The 24,272-nt window shown below is 43.7% G+C and overlaps 1 protein-coding gene across 4 annotated transcripts in view; it reads right to left on the bottom strand.

Moving 5' to 3' along the window:
• Positions 1-24,272, bottom strand: part of akap6 (A-kinase anchoring protein 6) — a 382,452-nt gene that overhangs the window by 212,398 nt on the left and 145,782 nt on the right. For all 4 annotated transcript variants that reach the window (XM_033027101.1, XM_033027098.1, XM_033027099.1 and 1 more), the window contains 2 exons: positions 6,780-6,902; positions 2,070-2,166 (listed from right to left, as the gene is read on the bottom strand). In XM_033027101.1, coding sequence (XP_032882992.1) covers positions 2,070-2,166; positions 6,780-6,902 — 220 coding nt within the window. The remainder of the gene's footprint in view (positions 1-2,069; positions 2,167-6,779; positions 6,903-24,272) is intronic.

The following is a 24,272-nucleotide window of genomic DNA, read 5'->3' as shown; positions in this document are numbered from 1 at the left end:
TTATTTTAAATAATCCTTATCATAGAGATATTCTATCTAATTTCACAGTATGGCAATTTGTCTTTGAATTTTAATCTTAAAATCCCTTTGCATTTTGTGCAAAACATGTTCTCCAATTATCTAATTCTGCAGCACACTACTACTGAGGCAATTCATTGCCCTACCTAATTTAATCTCCCTTTTCTCACTGTGAAAATAATCAGCTGTGAAAATAACTCAGCTGTGAAAATAATCACATCCTCCTTTTTCTGTTTCCAACTTCTTCAAATTCCATACTGTTAAGTTTTGCTTCATATGCTCTTTCATGGAAGGATCACTTAAATATCTCTATCTTAGAAATAATTGTCATAAATAAAGTTATTTTTTAAAAAATCAGTCGGCAATAGATCAAACTCATAATGTAGGACATTATATTATTTTCATTGTTTCAGCCAGTAACTTGCCCTTTCAAAACTTATGAGGTATATCTGGTTCAACCACTCCTGTGATGTTGTCATGAGGGAGATTACTTGGATTGGCAATCAGATGGGAAGGTGATTTAAGGAGATGATTGGAGGATTATGTATAGGAGCGTGGTGATGGTTATTCAGGTAGATAATTTAAGGGTGTCTTTTTCTGTAGTGGTTGTGAATCAAATAACCTCTGGTCCCGAGGACATTGTCTACAAGGAAGGATAATAGATGTGGGGGCAATCACTAGGAGAAAATGCAGAGAAGATACTACTACTGGGACGACAGATGGCACAATGGGCTAAGTGTTCGGCTGGCGACTGGAAGGTAGCCGGTTCGAATCCCGCTTGGAGTGCATACTGTCGTTGTGTCCTTGGGCAAGACACTTCACCCACCTTTGCCTGTGTGTGAATGTGTGTGAGTGATTGGTGGTGGTCGGAGAGGCCGTAGGCGCAGAATGGCAGCCACGCTTCCGTCAGTCTGCCCCAGGGCAGCTGTGGCTACAGAAGTAGCTTACCACCACCGAGTGTGACTGAGGAGTGAATGAATAATGCGATGTAAAGTGCCTTGAGTATTAGAAAGGCGCTATATAAATCCCATTCATTATTATTATTATTACTTAGAAGATGGATGCTGCAGAATCCTGACTTTAGAAGTTTAACGATGTGCCACAATCTCTTAACTTGTTCAATCCTACTCCAATGTACAAAGCATACTCCATTGTCCATGTTTGCATAGTACAGGTGAATAAGTGATGTGAATACCAGCATTATGTGCTACATTCCATCACTGTGCATGCCCAGCAGCCTCGTACGGTCAAATAGATCGTACCTAAATGTAATTTAAATAAGTGTTACCAGAAAAACATTGCACCACTAGATCTGAAGAAGGGTCTCGACCCGAAACGTCGCCTATTCCTTCGCTCCATAGATGCTGCCTTACCCGCTGAGTTTCTCCAGCTTTTTTGTCTACCTTTGATTTTTCCAGCATCTGCAATTCTTCCTTAAGCACCACTAGATCTGGTTTCTTTGTGAATCTTTGTTGTTTAATATAAACCAAACCATTTTCCTTTCCTGGTCATTGGGTGAGGTAGCAATTGACTGGCAGCCTTGCTTGTGTCCTGAGCTATGTGCCCTGTCCAATTTTTATTCTTCTTGATTGAGAAAAAGTATATAAATCTATACATTCCAGGAAAATGCTGTCTGCAGTTCATTCTGCTGCAGATGGAGCTATTCTGCAGCAGTTGTGAAATAAATACAGGTATTTTCTGACATGCAGATACATTTGAAAGATTATGTAAATGTAGGGTCTGAATAGTGATGGAGAGGTGTAATACTGCTCTTTCATTCTGCATCATATGAACTCTTCATGAATATCCAAATTATGTGTCACCCCCACGTTTATTCAGTATATTTTATACTAGCAGTGAAGTTACAAAGGTAAAATAAATAACTGACTTGAAAAGTTGGGTGAAACCTGATTTTCTAATCTGCCACAGAGGTTCAAAAACATAGAATTGATCTCGGTAAACTATCAAAGTACATACAAATCATCACCAAATTAAATGTGGATGTAAATTGAAGCCAACGTCTCACATCTTTACTTGCTTTAGCAACTCACCTGATTTGTGAGATTCAATGAGTTCCAGAAGCTGCTGTCCCTCTTCCACCACAGCATCTTTAAGTGCACAGTGACTGTCTACGTTAAGTTTAAAACTCTGCAAAAATGAGAATATTTGCGATTAATAACTTGTTCCCCATATTGTTTTATCCTGCTATGAAAGAAGACACAGTATTTGTGTCAGTTTTAGATACAAGATTCTTCCTGAATCTTGACCAACGAACTGCTTTTCACTTTTCACTAAGCTAAGACGAAAGATTAGAAAAATCTGATCCTCATCCAATGCCACAAGTATAGCAAAAAAAGAGTGGGACTGGAAACGTCATCTGCTCATTTCCCTCCATGGATGTTGTTTGAACCGCTGAGTTCCTCCAGCACTTTATTTTTCAGATTCCAGCATCTACAGTCTCTTGTGTCTCAGCACACATGTACATTCCCAATTGAAGGGCTGAAAAGCATGGCACAGAGCAGGAGTCAGGAGCAGGAACTTTGCAATTTCTGAGCTCACTAATACCATTGTTACCCTAGTGACATCCGAGGTGTCCTCTTCCTTTACTAAACACTTTTCCTCCCTTGCTGTCACCCATGAATCCTTAGTGTCTACTAATTCTGCTCTAACTCCCTCTTCCCCCCCACCCCTCCCGTCAGAATTTCACCCCACCAGCCTGTGCATTCAACATACCATTCTGACATTTCTGCCACCAGTCACATCTTCCCATCCCACTCCTTTCCACTTTCTGCAGAGGCTATGCTCTCTGCAACTCATCCCTACCCCAGGTATTTCCCCCTGCAACCACAGATGTAACACCTGTCCCTCCGCCTCCTTCACATTTCATCCAGGGATCCGAGCAGTCCTTCCAGGTGGGACAGAGATTAGTGTGCACCACTTCCAACCTCACCTACTGCGTTTGCTGCTCCTGATGTAGCCTCCTGTATATATTGGCGAGACCAAGCCTTGACTTGGCAACTGTTTCACTGAACATTTTCACTTGGCACACCAAGGCCTGCTGGATCTCATGGTTGTTAACCATTCCCATACCGCCTTTATGTACTGGGCCTTCTCCATTACCGCCTGTCCCACTTGGGCGACCTAATTGGTGAGTTCTGGCGAGTTTTCCCTCGACTCATACTCGCAGCATGGTCGTCACGAGGTCGTAGGAGGTCTTCGTAACTCTCCTTCATGCTCGAGTGGTCTCCGCGTACTCGAGACCTCAGCTAAGCCGCGGCATTTTTTTCAATGAAATAAAATGTGAAATAAAAACAGGGAATACTGTAAATATTCACTAGGTCAGGGGTGGGGAAAGGCCGCATGCAGCCTTCTAGGCAATTAAGTGCGGCCTTTTGAATGAATCCACATTTTGTAGAACAAATCCTTTCATTTTTATTAATATGTTTTGTTCGTCTTTTATTATTTTAATCTTAAAATGAAGATACTTAAAATACCAAAGAGTAAAAGAAGATTCAACAAAATAATCCTATATCTAATTGAAGTTTCTTGGATGCAGCCTTATTAGATTACAGCTAACTTAATGCGGCCTTCCAACATGAAAAGGTTCCCCACCCCTGCACTAGGTCATGCACCATTTGTGGACAGAGAAAACGAAAAATAGTCAGCGCTCCAGGTTCCATGGCTTTTCTTTCATCAGAACTACCACGTTGGAAAGGCTGGTTAGCTGAAATTGTTGAACTGAATTTCCTTAAGGTTATAATATGCTAAGTGATATTATAAAATCCTCTTCCTTAAGGTATTGTTTGAACATTGTAAGAAGCCAAAGATAAAAAGGTCAGATTGGGACTGGAAAAGAGATTTTACCTAACAGGAAACTGAAACTTCATAGTCTCCCTTGGGGAATGAGTGAAATGAATGTACTTTTGGTCATATGTTTCATGCAAGTACTCACTGAATGAATTCTAGAAGGATCCATCTTACAATAAACATATTGCACAATAAGGTACATTCATTAAATTATATCTGTGAATTTACTGAAATTTTGGGAGTTATTTATAATAACACTACTGTAGCCACTTTGCAAGGATGTAATGACTTTTTATTTAAATTTCTGGATGGAATATGGACATACCTGTTAAAACGAGCATATATTGGTCATTGATAAATGGTAATTATCAAAGAATGTTAGAACCACTACCACACTGAAACTGGCCACTTTACCCATCAGGTGCTCTGTTTGTCTCAGTCAGGCAGTGAATTTTTAAACATAACCACAAAATGCTAATTCTCTATCTTTTGCCTATAAATTTGAATCCATGCCCTCTTAGTGCCCTCTCTCCCTCTCTCCCTCTCTCCCTCTCTCCCTCTCTCCCTCTCTCCCTCTCTCCCTCTCACCCTCTCTCCCTCTCTCCCTCTCTCCCTCTCTCCCTCTCTCCCTCTCTCCCTCTCTCCCTCTCTCCCTCTCCCACCCCCTCTCTCTCTATCCCTCTCTCCCTCTCTCTCCCTCTCTCCCTCTCTCCCCACTCTCTCACCCTCTCTCTCTCTCACGCTATCCCTCCTCCTCTCTCTCTCCCTCTCTCTCTCCCTCCCTCTCTCTCCCTCTCACTCTCTCCCTCTCTTTAGAACAGAGAACTGTATGGCACAAAAACAGGGCCTTCAGCCCACAATGTGGGGCAGAGGTGACCTGTACAAGAGGGACAGGTTGCACCTGAAATGGAGAGGCACCAACATCTTTGCTGGGAGGTTTGCTAGTGCTACTCAGTTTAAACTAGAATGGCAGGGGGTGGGAATCAGAGCAAAGTCAGCAAATGGAAGGACTGATGATAAAGTCGAGATTATGATAAGTAAGGAAGGACAGGCAGGGACATGTTCCCAGGATGGTGGTGGAGGCAGATACAATAGTTGAATTTAAGAGGCTTTTAGGTAGGTTCATGGAAGTGCAGGAAATAGAGGGATATGCAGAAGAGAATGATTTAATTAGGCATCATGTTTGGCACAAACATTACTGGGCATCCAGGGACCCCGATGGTCCATTCACTTGCTCCGCCTTCAACCTCATCTGCTGTATCCGTTGTTTTACGTGTGGACTTCTACATATCGGCGCGTCTAAATGCAGACTACACGATCGTTGCGCTGAATATCTATGCTCAGTCCGCCTTGTCCTACGCGATCTCCTGGTTGCCAAACATTTTATCTTCCCTTCCCATTCCCATACTGACGTTTCTGTCCTGGGCCTCCTCCACTGTTGGAGTGAAGCCATGTGCAAATTGAAGGAACAGCACATCATATTTTGTTTGGTTCTTTGGGCAAACAAACATTTTGTTTGTATACTTTGTGGGCAGTTTACAACCCAGTGGTTTGATTTCTCTAATTTCAATTAATCCTTGCATTCCCTCTCTCTCTGTCCCTCCCCCACCCTAGTTGTCTTGCTAATTTTACTGTTCATGTCCCCTCATTACATCCTCCTCCACAGTCAACAATGGACTGTTGTGGGATCTTTGGTCATCGGTGCCGGCACTGATTTGTTCAGTACCTTTTCATACCTCTTGTTACCCTCTCCCCTAACAGCCAGTCTGAAGAAAGGTCTCGAACAGAAACATCACCTATTCTTTTTATCCAGAGATGCTGCCTGACCCGCTGAGTTACTCCAGCATTTTGTGTCTATCCCGCCGTACATCAATGCTGTTAAGGGTCATGCATTGATTGTATATTTGCCCCTGCCTTTTGACCTCACTTGCTCCATCTGCAATTTCTCCTCCAATTTCTGTAACTGATCTATATCCCACTGTTTACTTTGACAGCCTTCCTCAGGGTACGTGACCTCAATCTTGATGTCATCTGCAAACTTACTAACCTACGTTTATGTCCAAGTAATTTATATACATCACAAACAGCAGCAGTCCCAACACACTTGAGTCTTCCCTGCACTTTCTGTCTAGAAACTTCACATCTTAATGTGTGGTGACTGGAACAGGACCTGAAATTCCAATCATAACCAATCTAAAGGCATTTGGGAGCTCCCAGATCCAATGAAGTTCTTTCAGAGAACCATTAGAGTCATTCACATTTGTAGGCCTGTAGTCACATACTGACTCGGTAAAGACAACTGAAATCCCTCCCCGATGCAGATTAGTGAACAAGATGTTATTTTATGACTGTACTCTCATCATCACTTTTTCTTTGCCAACTTTTTAATTCCATTTAAAAAAAATAAACTGAATAGAAATTCTCCATCTAATATGGAGAAAATAGATGTTCACAACATTCATTTATGTAAAGCAGATAAAAGTTTGAGCCATAATTAGGTTGTAAAGATTGTTTTCATAAACTAGTATTAAAGTACAAAAAATCGTGAAGCCATAGAATTAAATTTCAAACATGCCTGATGGTTTTCTTTACCACATTCTATCAAAATGCTTCCACTAGTGAAAGAGCATAGGACCAAAGGTCATAGCCTCAGAATTAAAGTACACTCCTTTAGGAAGGAGATGAGGAGGAATTTCTTTAGTCAGAAGGTGTGGAATGCATCGCTACAGCTGTGGAGGCCAACTCAATGTATATATTTAAGGCAGAGATAGATAGATTCTTGATTAGTACAGGTGTCAGGGGGAGAAGGCAGGAGAATGGAGTTAATTGGGAAAGATTGATCAGCAATGATTGAATGGCGGAGTAGAATCGAAGGGCTGAATGGTCTAATTCTGTCCCTATCACTTATGAACATGAACTTTATGAAAATAACCACTTAGAAGTTTATGCCATACCAGATGTGTTTCCAGGTAAAGTTTCAGACTGCTTATGTCAGCTTTTGGAGGTGTCCAATTTTCTGTTGTCTCCATTGCTTCAAACAACCAACAAATCAATTCATCAAGTTTATTTACAAAGGCCTAGAAGAAAAAGTAAACATAGTTATTAAACTGAATTAAACTTTATAGTCTTCACGGGCAACAATAATTGCAAGCACATTCACTGAACAGGAATTTACTTATTTCTAATGTCAGTCCTTGAACTATCCCCCTTTTGCTTGGCTTCCACTGATCAAATTTCTCCATGTAAGTGCCGATATGTATGATCAAAGTTGAAGCTATTTGTAAAGTTATGACTATGCAGAAAACAGGACACAGTTCAAGCCAAAATGATGACTGAAATAAGTTATAAAAGTAATTCAACATGTAGCACACTATTACCACTAACTTTACAAATGATAGTAAGTTTAGAGACGCAGCGCGGAAACAGGCCCTTTGGCACACCGAGTCCACGCGCACCAGTTAACCCCATATGTTAGCACTATCCTACAGACTGGAGACAATTTAAGGGCCTGTCCCACTTTCACAACCTAATTCACGACCTTTTTTACTCGTGGACATTTTTCATCATGCTAGGAAAAACGCCCCGACCTACTTAATGCCACGAGTACCTACAACTAGCATCACTGCCTGCTACGACCTACCTACGACCTCGTGACGACCATGCTGCGAGTACGAATCAAGGGCAAACTCGGCAGAGGTCGTGAATTATGTCGTGAAAGTGGGACAGGCCCTTTATAATTTTACCGTTGCCAATTAACCTACAAACCTGTATGTCTTTGGAGTGTGGGAGGAAACCGGAGCACCCAGAGAAAACCCACACAATCACAGGGTTGAACAGACAAACTCTGCACAGAGCACCCATAGTCAGGATCAATCCCGGGTCTCCAACCTGTGCAAGTCAATAGACAATAGGTGCAGGAGTAGGCCATTCGGCCCTTCGAACCAGCACCGCCATTCAATGTGATCAGGGCTGATCATTCCCAATCAGTACCCCGTTCCTGCCTTCTCCCCATATCCCCTGACTCTGCTATTTTTAAGAGCCCTATCTAGCTCTCTCATGAAAGCATCCAGAGAACCTGCCTCCACCGCCCTCTGAGGCAGAGAATTCCACAGACTCACCACTCTCTGTGAGAAAAAGTGTTTCCTCGTCTCCGTTCTAATTGGCTTACTCCTTATTCTTAATCTGTGGCCCGTGGTTCTGGTCTCCCCCAACATCGGGAACATGTTTCCTGCCTCCAGCGTGTCCAAGCCCTTAACAATGTTATATGTTTCAATGAGATCCTTCTAAGACCAACAATAAAAATGTGGATTTCAAACATGTTCGAAACATTACATCTGGAAGAGATGAGACTCCTCCTAGCAGGCAAAGCAGACCACTTCCAAAAGACGTGGTCTGCATTTATGGACTTATTACAAGCATAAGGTACAATAGTAATTTAAAAAATAAATGGTGCCAGGATCTGGTAATGGGGGGGTGAAAAATACGGTTGGTATATCCCTTTTTGCGGAGTTTAAAAAAAATATAATAGAGCGATTGTTACTCTTTCTTTCTTTCTTTCTTTTCTAGGGTCTATTTCTTAACTTTCTTCTCTAACTCCTTTTCTAATGGGCTTTCTTTTCCCAACACTTTCCTGCACCTTCACGACTCTTTCTCACTTTCCTTACTTCTTTTCTTTCTATCTTTTTTAAAGTTCAAAAAATGAAGGGGTACAACAAATGTAATGAGATATATGTGGTGTGTAATATTGCAACTTATTGTACTTCTAATAAAAATAAAATTTAAAAAAAAGAAGAAAGAAAAGAGATCCTTCTAAACTCCAGAGTGTACAAGCCCAGCTGTTCCATTCTCTCAGCATATGACAGTCCCGCCATCCCGGGAATTAACCTTGTAAACCCACTCCCTGAATAGCAAGTCTCCCACAAATGTTAGTTGATTCAGTTTATTTAATCTTAAAGCAGAGTTCTCTATACAGGACCTATTCCATGACCACGATCACATAATCTATGCTGATATTCTAATGAAAAATTTAGCCTTCATATTTACTTGTATGTTTCAGATCAAATCCATTTGTATAGCACCAACTATGAATCTATTAAACTGAAAAATAGGCTATTTTTAATCAATCTACTCAACCACAGATGAGTAACCTTATTTAAACAACTATAGTTAATAGTTACAAAATAGTAACAAAAATAGTCAATAAAGGTTTACACTTATACTTAGCACTACCTGACAGAGTGCCAATTCCTTTCTGGCGCTCTTTGTCCTGGAGTCTTGTACCTGGTGTGAATACTCGCCCTACTTTGACACCACCCTCTGTGTAATAAAACTTGCCCCACACATCTCATTTAAACTTTGCCCCTCTCATCTCAAAGCTATACCCTTTAGTAATTAATTTTTCCATCCTGGGAAAATGATTCTGACTGTCTCCCCTATGTACGTCTCTCATAATTTTACATACTTTCATCAGGTCTCCCTGTAACGTTCGGCATTCCAGAGAAAACAATCTAAGTCTGTCCAACCTGTCCCTGAAGCCAATACCCCCTAATCCAGGCATCATTCTAGCAAACCAGTTCCGAATACAAGTCATTATCAATCCCGTTGTGGCGGCACCTGGTGGCCGGCCACGGGCATAGCGAACCTTCGGCTCATGAGGGAGGAGTTGAGCATCTCAGTGGGAGGCGTTTTGTCATGGGGTCTGGCACTGGGTATTTAAGGTCGGGTAACGCCCGGTCACGGGGTTGGAGTAAGCAGTAGCACGGCGACAGAGGCAGCTTTTCTCCGGGCTGCAGCTTCGACCCGTCCTCGCGGCCTACCAGCGGGCCTGGAGCGGCGTTTCCTGTCGCGGACCGCCCAGAACCTCGGCTTCGGCGGCGGCACAGCGCTGGAGCGCTATCGTGGAGCGGGTGATGCCTTGCCTGGGTCGTCGTGCTGGAGCTCCGGTGAGCTCTGGGTAAAACATCGCGGAGCTACGGGACTGTGGAGCGGCCAGCTGCGGGCGGCAGCGCCGAACTTTACACCGGGAGCCTGGGATCTCGCGACGAGATCGGCAGTTGTGGAGCTCCAACCGGCGCGGCCTTGTCGGCTTCGGAAGCCGCGGCCTCCAGTACGGAGGCGGCCGTTCCAGGGTTCCCATGCCGCTGTGAGGACTCTCCCGACGCAGGAGCACCACCACCCGGCGAGAACGGCCAGGAACATCGGGCCTCCGTAGAGGCAACTGTGGAGGCCTCAATAGGCCCGACTATGGGTGAACTGGGGTTGGGGACTGGACTTTGTGCCTTCCCTCATGGTGGGAGCCATTGTGGGGGGATGTTCTTTGTGTTTAAGACTCTCATTGGTGTTATGTCTGTATTCTTTCTTTGTGTGCTGCAAAATGGCAAAAAGCATTTCACTTCATTACACCTCGGTGTATGTGAATGTGACCAATAAAATACCTTTGACACCTTTGATACCTTTGACAGTAATAAATTACATTTCATTCTCACAACTTTGTGTTCGACTCATTTTTGGCTGGACTCCTGTGAGTCCCCGCTACACTGGTGACCCTGATGACCAGAAGTGGAATCCTGGAAAAATGTCCTGAAAAAATGCACCTCGCTCAACATGCCGCGTACGAGGCCGAGCTCAATGCGGTCACCCTGAAGCTGCTTAACTTTTGGACCTCGCAGCCAGGGGTTTGGTTCCATCAGGTCGAATCCCAGTTCCACGTCCGCGGCGTGAAGGTAGATGAGATCCGGTACCATTATGTGGTAGGCGCTCTCGACCAGGAAATGGCCGTTCGGGTCGTGCCGTACCTGGATAATCTGCCGGCGGCGGGTAAGTATGTAGGCCTCAAGAAGCTGCTGCTACAGATCTTCGGGCCATGCCGCATGGAGCGAACGGCGCGGGTTCTCAACATGAGTGGGCTCGGCAACTGGAAGCCCTCGGCCCTCATGAGCGAGATGCTCGCGCTCATGGGTGACCACCGGCCCTGCCTCCAATTTGAGTACACTTACCTGCAGCAGTTGCCATGTGACATCTGCCGGCAGCTCTCGGGGGAGAGCTTCGAAGATCCTCTGAGGCTAGCGGCGTGCGCCGACGAGCTGTGGCTGGCCGACCAGCAGGAAGTGGGTGTGCTGGAAGCCCTGCACCGGATCGATGCAGTGCCCTGGAAGGCACAGCGGCCTAGGACCATGCCCACAAGAGGCTCCGTGGAGCTGCAGACCAGGCAAGTGGCACAGGAGCCAGGAAGAAAGATGTGGTGCTGTTATCACCAACGCTGGGGGACAGTGACCCACCAATGCCGCCAATCATATGCGTTCCCGGGAAACTCCGGAGCCGGCTGCCGGTAGGCACCGCGGTGGTCGGCGAAATTCCTCGTCTGTACGCGCTCAGGGCATAGGTTCCTGGTGGATACTGGAACGGAGGTTAGTGTTTTGCGCCTCGCTCCAGAGCAGACACGCGGGCCGGTAAGCAGGGCCCCCTCTTGACCACAGCGAATGGGAGTTCCATCCGCACCTACGGCATCCATGCCATTTCACCTGGCCTTTTGTTGTCACAGACGTGTCCCAACCGCTGCTGGGCACAGATTTCTTGCGGGCGCAAGAGCTCCTGATGGATGCGAAGGGCCAGCACGTCCACACGTCATCGTTGGAGGCGATTTACTTGCGCCCTACCGCGCCCGCCCGTCGAACAGCAACCCGGTGGCAGTGGTGGACAACGGCTATGCCCAGGTTCTGGCCGAGTTTCCGGACATTGTCACCTCGGAGTTCGGCTCGGCCAGCCCGAAACATGGGGTCGAGCACCACATCCTCACCTCGGGCCCACCATTCCGCGCCCGCATGCTTGCCCCCGACAAACTTTTAATTGCCAAGGCGGAGTTTCACAACTTAGAGGCCATGGGCATTGTCCGGCGCTCCAACAGCCCATGGGCCTCCCTGCTTCACATGGTGCCAAAGGCTTCTGGGGGCTGGCGGCCTTGTGGGGACTATTGCCGCCTTAATGAGATTACGACTGCCGACCGGTACCTGATTCCTCACATTCAGGACTTCACAGCCCATCTGGCTGGGCCTAAGTTTCTTGCCTCAGTCAATAACCTGGGAAGAATCCAGTCAGGTTCTGGGAATTTATCCACCTTGATGCTATTTAAGACCGCCAACATTTTTGTCTTATTAATTTCAAACTACCCTTGCATATTAGTGTGCAATGAAATGAAATGGTGATCTTCATACCACTTGGATCAGTGTGGATTGAGCCAGCAGGGCAATGTGAAGAGATTGCCAGTGATCATTGTTGAGCTTGTTACCATAGGGAAATTGTCTGGCCCAGGGAGAATTGTGTAGCCATTCAAACAGGGGGAGATGACAGTTTTGAAAACATCCAACAGGTGGTGACAGAGACCATCTGGGTAGGCTGTCAACACATGGAGCAGCTGCTGCCGCCACTCCCACTCAATGGCCCACACTCCCCGTGCCAGTCAGGAAGCGGCTCCACGGCTACATCTCAGCACTGAATGGCCATTACACTTGCCCCAAATTACCTGACATCTGTTCTCATGGACGCCGTCAGTGACTCCCTCCATATATTAGGAATTGAGATAATTTTAGCTTTCATTGCTGCAGGAAAACTCACAGAGGACTGAGCACTTGATCACGCTCTTAGTCACACAGCAGCACTGTCAGCAATTCATTAGAAATAAATCTAGAATAAGCCCTTTGAGCACTCCTTCCTTTCCAGTTTCAAAGAATGCATATGAATTTCTGGGAATGCATCTTAAGTGAAGTACCTATGTACAGTGATTAATTGATTGCTTTGTTGTGCACTATTTAATGAATTCAAAAAATGTATGCAGAAAATTTTACTATTAGCTTATTCATTTTCTCACATGTATTTTAACCATCTCTTAAGGCTTGAGAATGGTTGCATGGTAGAAATGTATCCACTCAGAAGCAGGAGCAACTGTGCACAGTCATTTTACATTGGACCACGACATCCATCTTGGGGAAGAGTGATTCATCTTAAACTAAGCTGAATACAGACCTTGAGGGTAAATAACTAACTACTAAATTGTTGAGTCATCCAGTGCCAGGAAGAGCTCCTTTCAATGCTGGATTGATGGTTGTCTCTTAAATAATGTATACTTCTTTTTTGACCTTCAAATGTTTTTGGTGGCAACTCCATCAGTTTCTCTGAATGTCTTTTCAGACTAAATGCACCGATAAAAAAATCTGGCTTTCTGTTTAGCTCTGTTTAACTTATCTGGGAAATCACATCTATCTGTGCTACAATTACCTGTCATACTTCCACCTTAGGAATTGATTTTGCTGCTGGTTCCCACCACCAATCTACATAGACGTTTGAAAAGTTGGTTAGAGGGGGTGGGTTAGCTCTGCTGGTAAGGACTAAAATTCCATCCTTAGCAATGGATGATATAGGATCAGACAATGCAGAATCCTTGTGAGTGGAGCTAAAATGTTTGGCAACTGGGGGATTGCATAGGCCAAGGCGGACCGAATAGAGGTGTTCAGCGAAGCGGTTGCCCAGTCTGCGCTTGATCTCGCCAATGCAATGTCCTCCTGTGTATTAGCCATACCATGATTGTATATGATTGACCCATCTTTTATCCAATTCACCATCTTTCACTGGTTTGAAATCTGCTTCCCAAAGTACAGTTGGAAGCTCATTTTAAATTAATATGCCATTGTTTTTCCAGAGTTCCCTTCCCAATCTAATTATTCCTGATGCTGCTCTCACACTCTTCAACAACCTGTTATAAATATATTGCTTTAATTGGGTCTTCCTTTTCTCCAATTCACAACATTTTCCTACTTGGTATGCTTTGATAAGCATTCTGAAATTTTATTATATAGGTAATGATTTACAGTAAGTATATTCATTACGGTTGTTGGATTTAACAAACCCTAAGATTAAATTGCGGATGTGCATGACATCACATGTAACTTCTTATGCAATTCAAATTGTAGATGTCTCAAACATTTGGAAAAAAAACTTCCAATAAAAGAAAGCTGGAGCATCAACATGTCTTTCAAAAGTTAAACAGAAAAATGTTATTCTATATATTTTCGTTGCATTGAAAGATATTAAATAGTTATATCATTCGGACAAGGAGGTAACAGCTGAACTGAGCAATGCAAAAGCAAAATTATGGTGAGACTCCCTTATTAATCAAGAACTGTACCTCCATAATATTTCACTTTGTGCCATGTTGCATAACCAAAGCATATGTTAAAACTAACTTTCTGGCTCAGAAAATCTTAATTTGTAAAGCAAATTTTTTTTAAATGAAATGTTCAGAAAGCCATGACTTTGTTAAATTTAATTAAAATAACAAACACGGCATATGTGTGACTCATGAAGTAGGTAAAACCTTTTCACATTGATTGTAGCTAACTTGTATTGTGCTTAGAATGAAGATGGAGTTTAAGCTACCGTCTTTAGGCATAGTGGCAACTTATTTTTGTCCATGGGTCATGGTTGTCCTTTAAAATGTATGCGCTTGGTTTATACTGTAATGCAAGACTTGAAAGTTCAGTGATAACTCGAGCATTGCAAATAAGAAAACTGACAATACAGTTTTGATTTGTTTATATTGACATTACCACCAAGAATTCTAATTTCCTCTGGAAATACTGTACTTCTTTTCCATTAGCAGCACAAGAGAACTGAAATAATAACTCTGTTTTTCTTTCTACAGATGCAGATTGCCCTGCAGAGTATTTCCAATTTTTTTTAAATGTCAGATTTCCAGCATTTACAGTTGCCAATATGAAGTTATTTATTTCCCAACATCTGAGAGTCAGGAGTATAATATTCTCAAGTTTAACAATTCATTACATTTTGAAGATGGATTACAGATGAACTATTAACCTGGTATAATTAAGGTTCCCCTAGTCATTCAGTGTAGAAATGGACCCATTGGTCCCATCTTGCCCACCACGATCAACATGGACCATATCCTTCTAAATCTATCCTATCCATAAACCTGTCCAAATATATTTAAATGTGGTGATAATACCTGCCTCAACTACCTCTGGCAGCTCGTTCCATATACCCACCTTTCGTGTAAAAAAAAAAGTTGTCCATCAGGTTCCCATTAAATCTTTCCTTCCTCAATTTAAACCAATGTCCTCTGGTTCTTGATTCCCCTACTTTGGATAAAAGACTGCATTTACCCCATCTATTCTTCTCATGATCTTATACCCCTCCGTATGTTTATCCCTCAACCTCCTGCATTTCAAGGAATAACGTACTAGTCTTCTCAACCTCTCCCAATAGCTCAGGCCCTCGAGTCCTGGAAACATCCTCGTAAATCTTCTCTGCAACCTTTCCAGCCTAACAACATATTTCCTGTAACAGAGAGAGAAAAACTCAACGCAACACTCTAAATGTGGCCTTGTAAAACTGTAACATAACCTCCCAAATTCTATATTCAATACTCTGACTGATGAAAGCCAATGTGCTGAAAGCCTTCTTCATAAGTTCATAAGTGATAGGAGCAGAATTAAGTCATTTGGGCCATCAAGTCCACCCTGCCATTCAATCATGGTTGATTTATCTTTCCCTCCCCACCCCATTCTCCTGCCTTCTCCCCATAACCCCTGACACCCATATTAATCAAGAATCTATCAACCTCTGCTTTAAAAATATCCATTGATGGCTTCCACAGCCATCTGCAGCAATGAATTCCACAAATTCACCACCATCTGACTAAAGAAATTCCTCCTCATCTCCTTTCTAAAGGTGCATCCTTTTATTCTGCGGCTATGCCTCTGGTCCTAGACTCTCCCACTAGTGGAAACATCCTCTCCACATTCACTCTATCCAGGCCTTTCACTATTCTGTAAGTTTCAATGAGGTCCCCGTCATCCTTTTAAACACCAGAGGGTACATGCCCAGTGCTGTCAAACCTCATCATATATTAACTCAATTATTCCTGGGATGATTCTCGCAAACCTCTGGAACCTCTCCAACACCAGCACATCCTTCCTCGGACATGGGGCCCAAAATTGCTCACAATACTCCAATTACAATGCCTTATCAATCCTCAGCAATACATCCCTGTTTTAATATTCCAGCCCTCTCGAAATAAATGCTAGCATTGTGTTTGCCTTCCTTACTACTGATTCGAATTGAAAATTAATTGTTTGGGAATCTTGCAACAGCATTCCCAAGTCCCTTTACACCTCCGATTTCTGAATTCTCTCCCCAATTAGAAAATAGTCTACGCCTTTATTTCTACTACCAAAACTACAACTCCACACTTTGTATTCCATCTGCCACTTCTTTGCCTAGTCTCCCAACCTGTCCAAGTCCTTCTGCAGTCACTTCTTTCTCTACACTACCTGCCCCTCCTCCTATCTTTGTATCATTTGCAAATTTGGCCACAAAGCCTTCAATTCACTCATCCAAATCTTGATATACAATGTAAAGAGTAGCATTCCCAGCACTGACCCCTGCACATCACCACTCGTCACTGACAGCCAACGAGAAAAAAACCTTATTGCCTCTCTGCCTTCTGCCACCCAGCCAACCTGCTATCCACACTAGTATCTTCCCTCTGATACCATGTGCTCTCATCTTCTTTAGCAGCCTCACAAGGCCTTCTGAAAATCTAGGTAAACAACATCCAGTGACTCTCCTTTGTCCTTCCTCAAAGAATTGCAACAGGTTTGTCAGACAAGCTCTCCCTTTCACAAAACCATGCTGACCGGTCTATTTTATCATATGCTTGTAAGTACTCAGAAACCTCTTCCTGTATAATGCACTCTAAAATCTTACCAACCACTGAAGTCAGGCTAATTGGCCTATAGTTTCCACTCTTCTGCTTTGCTCCCTCCTTAAATAGTGGAGTAATATTTAAACCTTAAACCTATGTCATCTGGTTCTTGATTCTCCTTATTCTGGGCAATGGACTCTGTCCATCTACCGATCTATTCCTCTCACGATTTTGTACACCTCTATAAGATCACCCATCATCCTCCTGTGCTCCAATGAATAGAGTCCTAGCTTGCTACCCCAGGCAATGCATTCCAGAACCCACCACTCTGTGTGGAAAAACATGCCCTACACATCTCCATTAAACTTTCCCCCTCTCACATATGGCTATGCCCTCTAGTGTTGGACATTTCCGCCCTGGGAAAAACGATTCTGACTGTCCGCCCGATCTATGCCTCTGATAATTTTACATACTTCTGTCAAGTCTCCCCTCATCCTCTGATGTTCCAGAGAAAACAATCCAAGTCTATCATAACCTCTCCCTATAGCTCAGCCCCATGAGTCCTGGCAACATTCTTGTAAATCTTCTCTGCACCATTTCCAGATTGACAACGTCTTTCCTTTAACATGGTGCCCAGAAATGAACACAATACTCTAAATGCGGCCTCACCAATGTCTTATATAACTGCAACATCTCCCAACTTCTATACTCAATACTCTGACTGATGAAAGCCTTTTTGACCAAGGACAAAACTAAAACAAACTAGACCTACTGAAATTCAAGATTTTTTTTTTTTTTACCATAATTAAGTTAGGAAGTAATGCCCATATTGTACAGGGTGCAAAATAAATGTAATGCTCAGCCGTTAGATGCTTCAAGCTTTATATTTCAACTGATATATATAATTCATGGTGCCTTGAATAAAATAGCCAGTGCTTCTCATTGCAGATTGATTCCTTCAATAATAATGGTATCTGGAGATGAAAAGATGCAAAAGAATACAATTCTGTACACGGTGATAGGACTGATGCGTGCTTTTAATACAAGATAAAACATTACACTTTCATTGTCCTTGAAAGGATAAATATTCTCCACCGCTGACACTCATTTCCTTCCAAAATTAAATAATAGAAAAAGAAACAACAAAACAAACTGCAACAAAAAATATTAACCAATAAACTGTCAACATAATTGGCAAAGGCATCTTGTAAATATAAAGACAACTTGTAGAAATGAAAGTGGTTTACAAATCGATTTGCCCATCAACAATGAACAATGGAATCTGACACCAGCAGAGCTATTTTTTTTTCAAGCAATTTCTGTATCTTTTCGATGAAGAAAATAATATCTATGTGGATTCCAGTTACATAGAACATAGGATAGTACGGCACTGGAATGGGCCTTTCAGCCAAACATGATGTCTAGCTAAACCGATCTCATCTACCTGTACATAATCCATATCCCTCCATTCCTTGCACTTCCATGTGCCTAAGTAAAAACCTCTTAAATATGACTGCCACCTCAGGTAATGCGTTCCAGGACCCATCACTCTGTGTGAAAAACGTGCTCCACACATCTATATACTACTAAAGGTCTCATCTTATTCGTGTGTGGATGTGATTGCGATGGTATCTATGCCAAAACGGAGGGGGGGAGAGGGAGGGAGAGAGAGAGAGAGAGATCCAGAACTTCCCTCCGACCCCCCCCCCCACGTGGTTTGATTCAGTGGATAAGCTGCTGATTCTTTAAAGATAAGATCAATTTCATTTATAGCCGCATTTTCTTTTAAAAACACCGCAAATTTTTATTAACTTTGATTTTATTCGAATCCTTTCATTTTCATTGACGATTAACAATGTAATTAGGTTACTTTAAGGTTTGGTTTGGCATTGTGTTTAGTGGGGTAGTGCGAAAGGGGAGAGGTGAGGGTAGGGAAAAGGAGAGCTAGGGAGAGAAGAGGGGGAGCGAGTGTATGAGCCACGCCTGCGCAGTTGGGGGCTATGGGTGATTATTGCGTTGGGGAACGGGTTGCATTGGGGGAATGGGTACATCACAATGGAATCTGGTTTAGCAGCAAATCTGGGGGGGGCTTAATATGGGGGAGGGGGTTTAGTCTGTGTGGCGGGGGTTAGTGTGTGTGTGTGTGGGGGGGGGGGGGGGTAGTGTGTGGGGGTGGTTGGTGTATGTGTGTGGGGGAACTGATCCCACCGCTAGTCACATCTTCCCATCTCCACCCCTTTCCGCATTCTGTTGAGAATGTTCCCTCCGCAACTCCTAGATTCGCGCATCCCTTCCCACTCAAACCATCCCCTCTCCGGGTACATTCCTCTGCAACTACAGGAGACACAACACCTGTCCCTATACGTCCTCCCTCAACTCCATCCAGGAATTCCGACAATCCTTTCAGGTGAGGCAGAGGTTCACTTGCACCTCTTCTAAACCTCATCGACTAGTCAAGTCAAGAGTGTTTTATTGTTATATGTCCCGGATGGCTCAGTGAATATCTTACTTGCTACAGCACAACAGAACATGTGAATATGTAAACATAGTATATAACAGGGGAAAGACAAAAAAAAGAAAAAGATCAATAAATAACAAATATAGTGGCCGATTCAGAGCGTGGAAAGCTGTGGTGCCGGGCGGCTGCGACCCGACTTTGGAGCTTCGGAGGTTATGGCCGCAGGCCTGTGGACGGTAACATCGGGAGATCGCGGGTCCCTGGTGGGAGACCGCTTTTCGGAGCTCCCGCAACGGCAACTTCTCTCGCCCGAATAGCGGGGTTAAAACGACCTGGAGCGGCTTTAACGGCCATGGGGCTTACCATCACCCGCTGGGGGCTCTAACATCAAGACCTGGAGCAGGGCCTTACATCGCCCGGCGCGGCCTTAACAGCCGCGGGACTTACCATCGCCCGCCGGGGGCTTTAACATCAGGAGCCCCGGTCGCCTCGACACAGCAGTTGCACTGCTAGACCGCGGGAGAAGAATAAAGAACAGGAAAGAGACAAGACTTTTGCCTTCCATCACAGTGAGGGGTGTTTGGAGATTCACTGTGATGGATGTTTATGTAAATTGTGTTAATTGTGTGTCTTGTGTTTTTTTTTGATGTTATGACTGCAGGAATGAAATTTCGTTCGAACCATGTCTGAATGACAATAGATGGCATTCTATTCTATTCTATTCTATTCTAGTCTAGTCTAGTGCAATAATAATATAGTCTTTTGCAGTTCAGAGCTCAGAGCTTAGTCATTGTTGTGTTTAATAGCCTGATGGCTGTAGGGAAGACGCTGTTCCTGAACTTGGACGGTACAGTTTTCAGGCTCCTGTACCTTCTTCCTGATGGCAATGGTGAGATGAGTGTGTGGCCAGGTTGGTGTGGGTCCTTGATGATTTTGGCTGCCTTTTTGAGGCAGCAACTACGATAGATCCCTTTGACGGTGGGGAGGTCAAAGCCGGTGATGGACTGGGCAGTGGTCACAACTTTTTTTAGTCTTTTTCGCTCCTGGACGTTCAAGTTGCTGAACCAGGCCATGATGCAACCAGTCAGAATGCTCTCTACCGTGCACCTGTAGAAGTTTAGGAGAATCCTCTTCGACATGCCGAAACTCCCCGTAATCTTCTCAGGAAGTAGAGTCACTGATGTGCTTTCTGTATAATTGCATCGGTGTGCTGGGTCCAGGAAAGATCTTCGGAAATGTGCATGCCCAGGAATTTGAAGTTATTGACCCTCTCCACCATCGTCCCATTGATATGAACAGGATTGTGGGTCCTCATCCTTCCCCTACCAAAGTCCACAATCAGTTCCTTGGTCTTACTGATGTTGAGAGCTGGCACCATTTGGTCAGTCGGTCTATCTCACTTCTATACTCTGACTCGTCCCCTTCTATGATTGATTCGTCCAACCATAGTGGTGTCATCGGCAAACCTGATGATGGAGTTCGCATTATGTCCGGCTACGTAATCATGGGTATATCCATTGAACTATATCCATTGTTCTCGGTGAGGACTCCTAAATATTGGCGAGGCCATACGCAGACTGGGCGATCGTTTCGCTAAACACCTACGCTCAATCGACCTTGGCCAAAGCAATCTCCCGGTTGCCAAACATTGTACTGTAATGACCCTTCCCATTCCCATACTGACCTTTCCGTCCTGGGTCCCCTCCACTGTCAGAGTGAGGCCACACGCAAATTGGAGGAACAGTCCTTCATATTTTGCATGGACAGCTTACAACCCAGTGGTATGAATATTTATTTCTCTAATTTCAAGTAACCCTTGCATTTCCTCTGTTTTCGCCCCTCCACCCGCCCTCCCCCCTCACAGTTGTCCTACTAGTTCCATTGTTTGCATCCATATATTCCTTAGTTATCACCTCTTCCACAGCCAACAGTGGACTATTGTGGTCTCCACCTTTCCTTGGCCATTGGTACCGGCTCTGATTTGTTCTGAACTTTTTAATACATCTAGTGTCCCTCTCTCCTGACTCTCAGTCTGAAGAAGGGTCTTGATCCAAAACGTCGCCTATTCCTTTCCTCCAGAGATGCTGCCTGACCCATTGAGTTACTCCAGCATTTTGTGTCTATCGCAATTGGTCACAAACTTCCAGCCAGAATATCTACCTTCCACCAGAACCTTCTGCCTTCTATGAATAATCCACACAACCAAGATATCATGAATCCCATGCATCTTAATCTTCTGGATCAGCCTACCATAAGAGACCTTATCAAAAGTCTTACTAAAATCCAAGTATACAACATCCAACGCCCTACTTTCATCAATCTCATTTGTCACCTCCTCAAGCAAGTTAGTGAGACACGATCTGCTGCATACAAAGCTGTGTTGACTATACCTAATTAGCCAATTCTCTTTCAAATGAAGTAAATACTATCTCAAATAATTCTCTCCAATAGTTTCTCTACCACTGACATGAGGCTCACCAGCCTATAGTTCCCTGGATTCTCTCTACTTACTTTCTTCACAAAATAGCAATATTGGCCTTGCCTGTGGCTAGAGAAGACACAGAGATCCTTGTCAAGGCACCCGTAATCTCCTCTCTTGCCCACAATAACCTGGGATAGATCCCATCAAGCCCGGGGGACATCCACCATCCATCCAATGTTCTTTAAAAGTCTCAGCACCACCTCTTTCTCGATCTCAAACTGCCCTGGCATATTTGTATTCTCCACACTGTTGTTTGATAAACAACAAAAGAAAAATATGTTTAAATCATGTATCATCTGTATCTCACTGAAAATACTCTGTGAATTTTCCTTTGAACTTAAGTATGTTTTGGATTGGAAATTAGACAAAATCAGTAGCTATTCAGTTCACTAATGAAACAACAAGAAGGTTCTTTGTATATTTTTACAGAATCATAGAAATGTACAGCAAGGAAGAAGCCCATCTAATTCATCATGTTCATGTTAGATCTTCAAACGAGCCATCTATTTAGTTCTACTGACTTAAAGGTAAAGATGCCTTTTGATACATCGGCCTTCATCGTTAAGGGTATTGAGTAGAGAAGCTGGAATGTTATTTTCCAGTTGTACAAGAAGTTGGTGAGGTCATATTTGGAGTACTGTGTTCAGTTTTGGTCACCCTGCTAAAGGAAGGATATCATTAATTTGGAAAGAGTGCAGAGAAGATTACAAGCATTTTGCTAAGACTCAAGGGGTTGAGCTATGGGGAGAAGTGGGCAGGCTTGGACTTCATTCCTTGGAGTGCCGGTGACTGAGGGAGATCTTCTAGAGCTGCATAAAATCATGAGGAAAGACAGAGTGAATGCATGCACAATGATTTTACCCAGGGTAGTGACATAGGTTTAAGGTGAGTGGGACATGATTTAATAGGAACCCGAGGGGCAACATTTTCACTCTGAGGGTGGGGGGCATATGGAACGAGCTGCCACAGGAGGGAGTTGAGGCAGGTACTATAACAACATTTAAAAGACACTTGGACAGATACATGGATAGGAAACCTTTATGGGCACAAGCAAATGAGACTAGCTTAGACGGGGCATTTGGTCGTCATGGACATGTTGGAAATTTCAGTTGCGATGGAAAAGTATGGAAAGAAGGTTATGGGAAATAGATAATGTTGGAAAAGGAACAAAAGGAAAATTAGATTGATACTTTAGACCCCTTCACATTGGCCCAGGTGGAGTCATGCCCACCTGACCTCGAACTCCTAGGTAGCTTAAATAGCTTAAGATCTGCTGCAGTGCTTGGAGCCTGTGGCTGCAACACATCCATCTGCATTTATTAACTCGGGAAGATACAGCAATGAAGTAGCCCTTTTAGCCCACTGAGTCTTCATTGACCATCAACCACATGGCCATTTTTATTCCATGTTTTAATCTCTCCAGATTAGCATCAACTATTGCCTCACCTACAAACTTGGAACATTTACAGTGGCTAATTATCCTGCCAAACCTGCATGCCTCTCGACTGAGAGAGGAAAACATACAAAATCCAGGCAGACAATACCCAAGATTAGTATTGAACCCAAGTCTCTGGCATTGTGAGGTAGTTGCACTACCAGCTGCACTACTGTGCTGGCCCTATATTTGTTTGGCTAGGCCTTCATATTTCTGAATCATTTACCTCTCCCACTCTTCATCTCCAAACTAATCTTTCATCTTGTTGCCCAAATTTATGTCAAAGCATTTAATTCCTTCTTCACTTACAGATTAAGACTAACACGAAAACATTGGTCCTGACTCTGTTAGGATCTGTTTAGTTTTGCGATGCAGTGTGGAATCAGGCCCTTCGGCCTACCGAGTCTGCACCGACCAGCGATCTCCACATACTAACACTATTCCACACACACACACGGGACTATTTACATTTATACCAAGCCAATCACCCTACAAACCCGTATGCCTTTGGAGTGTGCAAGGAAACCGGAGCTTCTCGGAGAAAGCCCATGCAGGTTCAGTTGAATTTAGTGTAGAGATACGGTATGGAAACAGGCCCTTTGGGCCCAGCGATCCCCACACATTAATCTATTACCTACACACACTAGGGGCAATTTATATCAAGCCAATTAACGTACAAACCTGTACGTCCTATGACATCTCTGGCGCTGCAGGCGCTGTAAGGCCGCAACTCTACCGCTGCGCCACCCTGCTACCCGATATAAACTAATAATACTAAATGGGTCCTATTTGTGTAAAAATTGCTCCCAAATGCCTAACAACCTCTGGATTACACTTGGCTAGGCCCTTGTCCCTATTTCACTACAGTACTGCAGGGAAATGAATGTTGTCAAAACTGAACTCAACTCAGATGTTGGCACCCAAAATGGTTTTCAGTGCTCAAAAACAGCTTGGAGCATTGGAGAACTCCCAGAGAATTTCTGCATTACTTTTCTATTTTTACCTTGTCAGGTGAAACCACACAATTATTATTTTCCTGAAGCAACCACTGCCACAAAATGATCACCTCCTGGAACATGCACTCTCGGAAGTTCTCAGCCTTGTGTATGTCTTGGAGTGATTCCAGTGACTTGTTAAGCTCACGCTGAGAATCTAACGCTGAGCTTGAGTAACAGTAACTTCCTGACATGTTATGTTTAAGAAGGAACTGCAGATGCTGGAAAATCGAAGGTAGACAAAATTCTGGAGAAACTCAGCGGGTGAGGCAGCATCTATGGAGCGAAGGAAATAGGCAACGTTTTGGGTCAAGACCCTTCTTCAGACATGTTACGTTACCACATGACACAGGAACTGTAGG

The sequence above is a fragment of the Amblyraja radiata genome, chromosome 9 (genome assembly GCF_010909765.2).
Source record: "Amblyraja radiata isolate CabotCenter1 chromosome 9, sAmbRad1.1.pri, whole genome shotgun sequence".
Lineage (NCBI taxonomy): Eukaryota > Metazoa > Chordata > Chondrichthyes > Rajiformes > Rajidae > Amblyraja > Amblyraja radiata.
The sequence above is the reverse complement of the archived record's forward strand: the minus strand, read 5'-3'. Positions and strand labels throughout refer to the sequence as shown.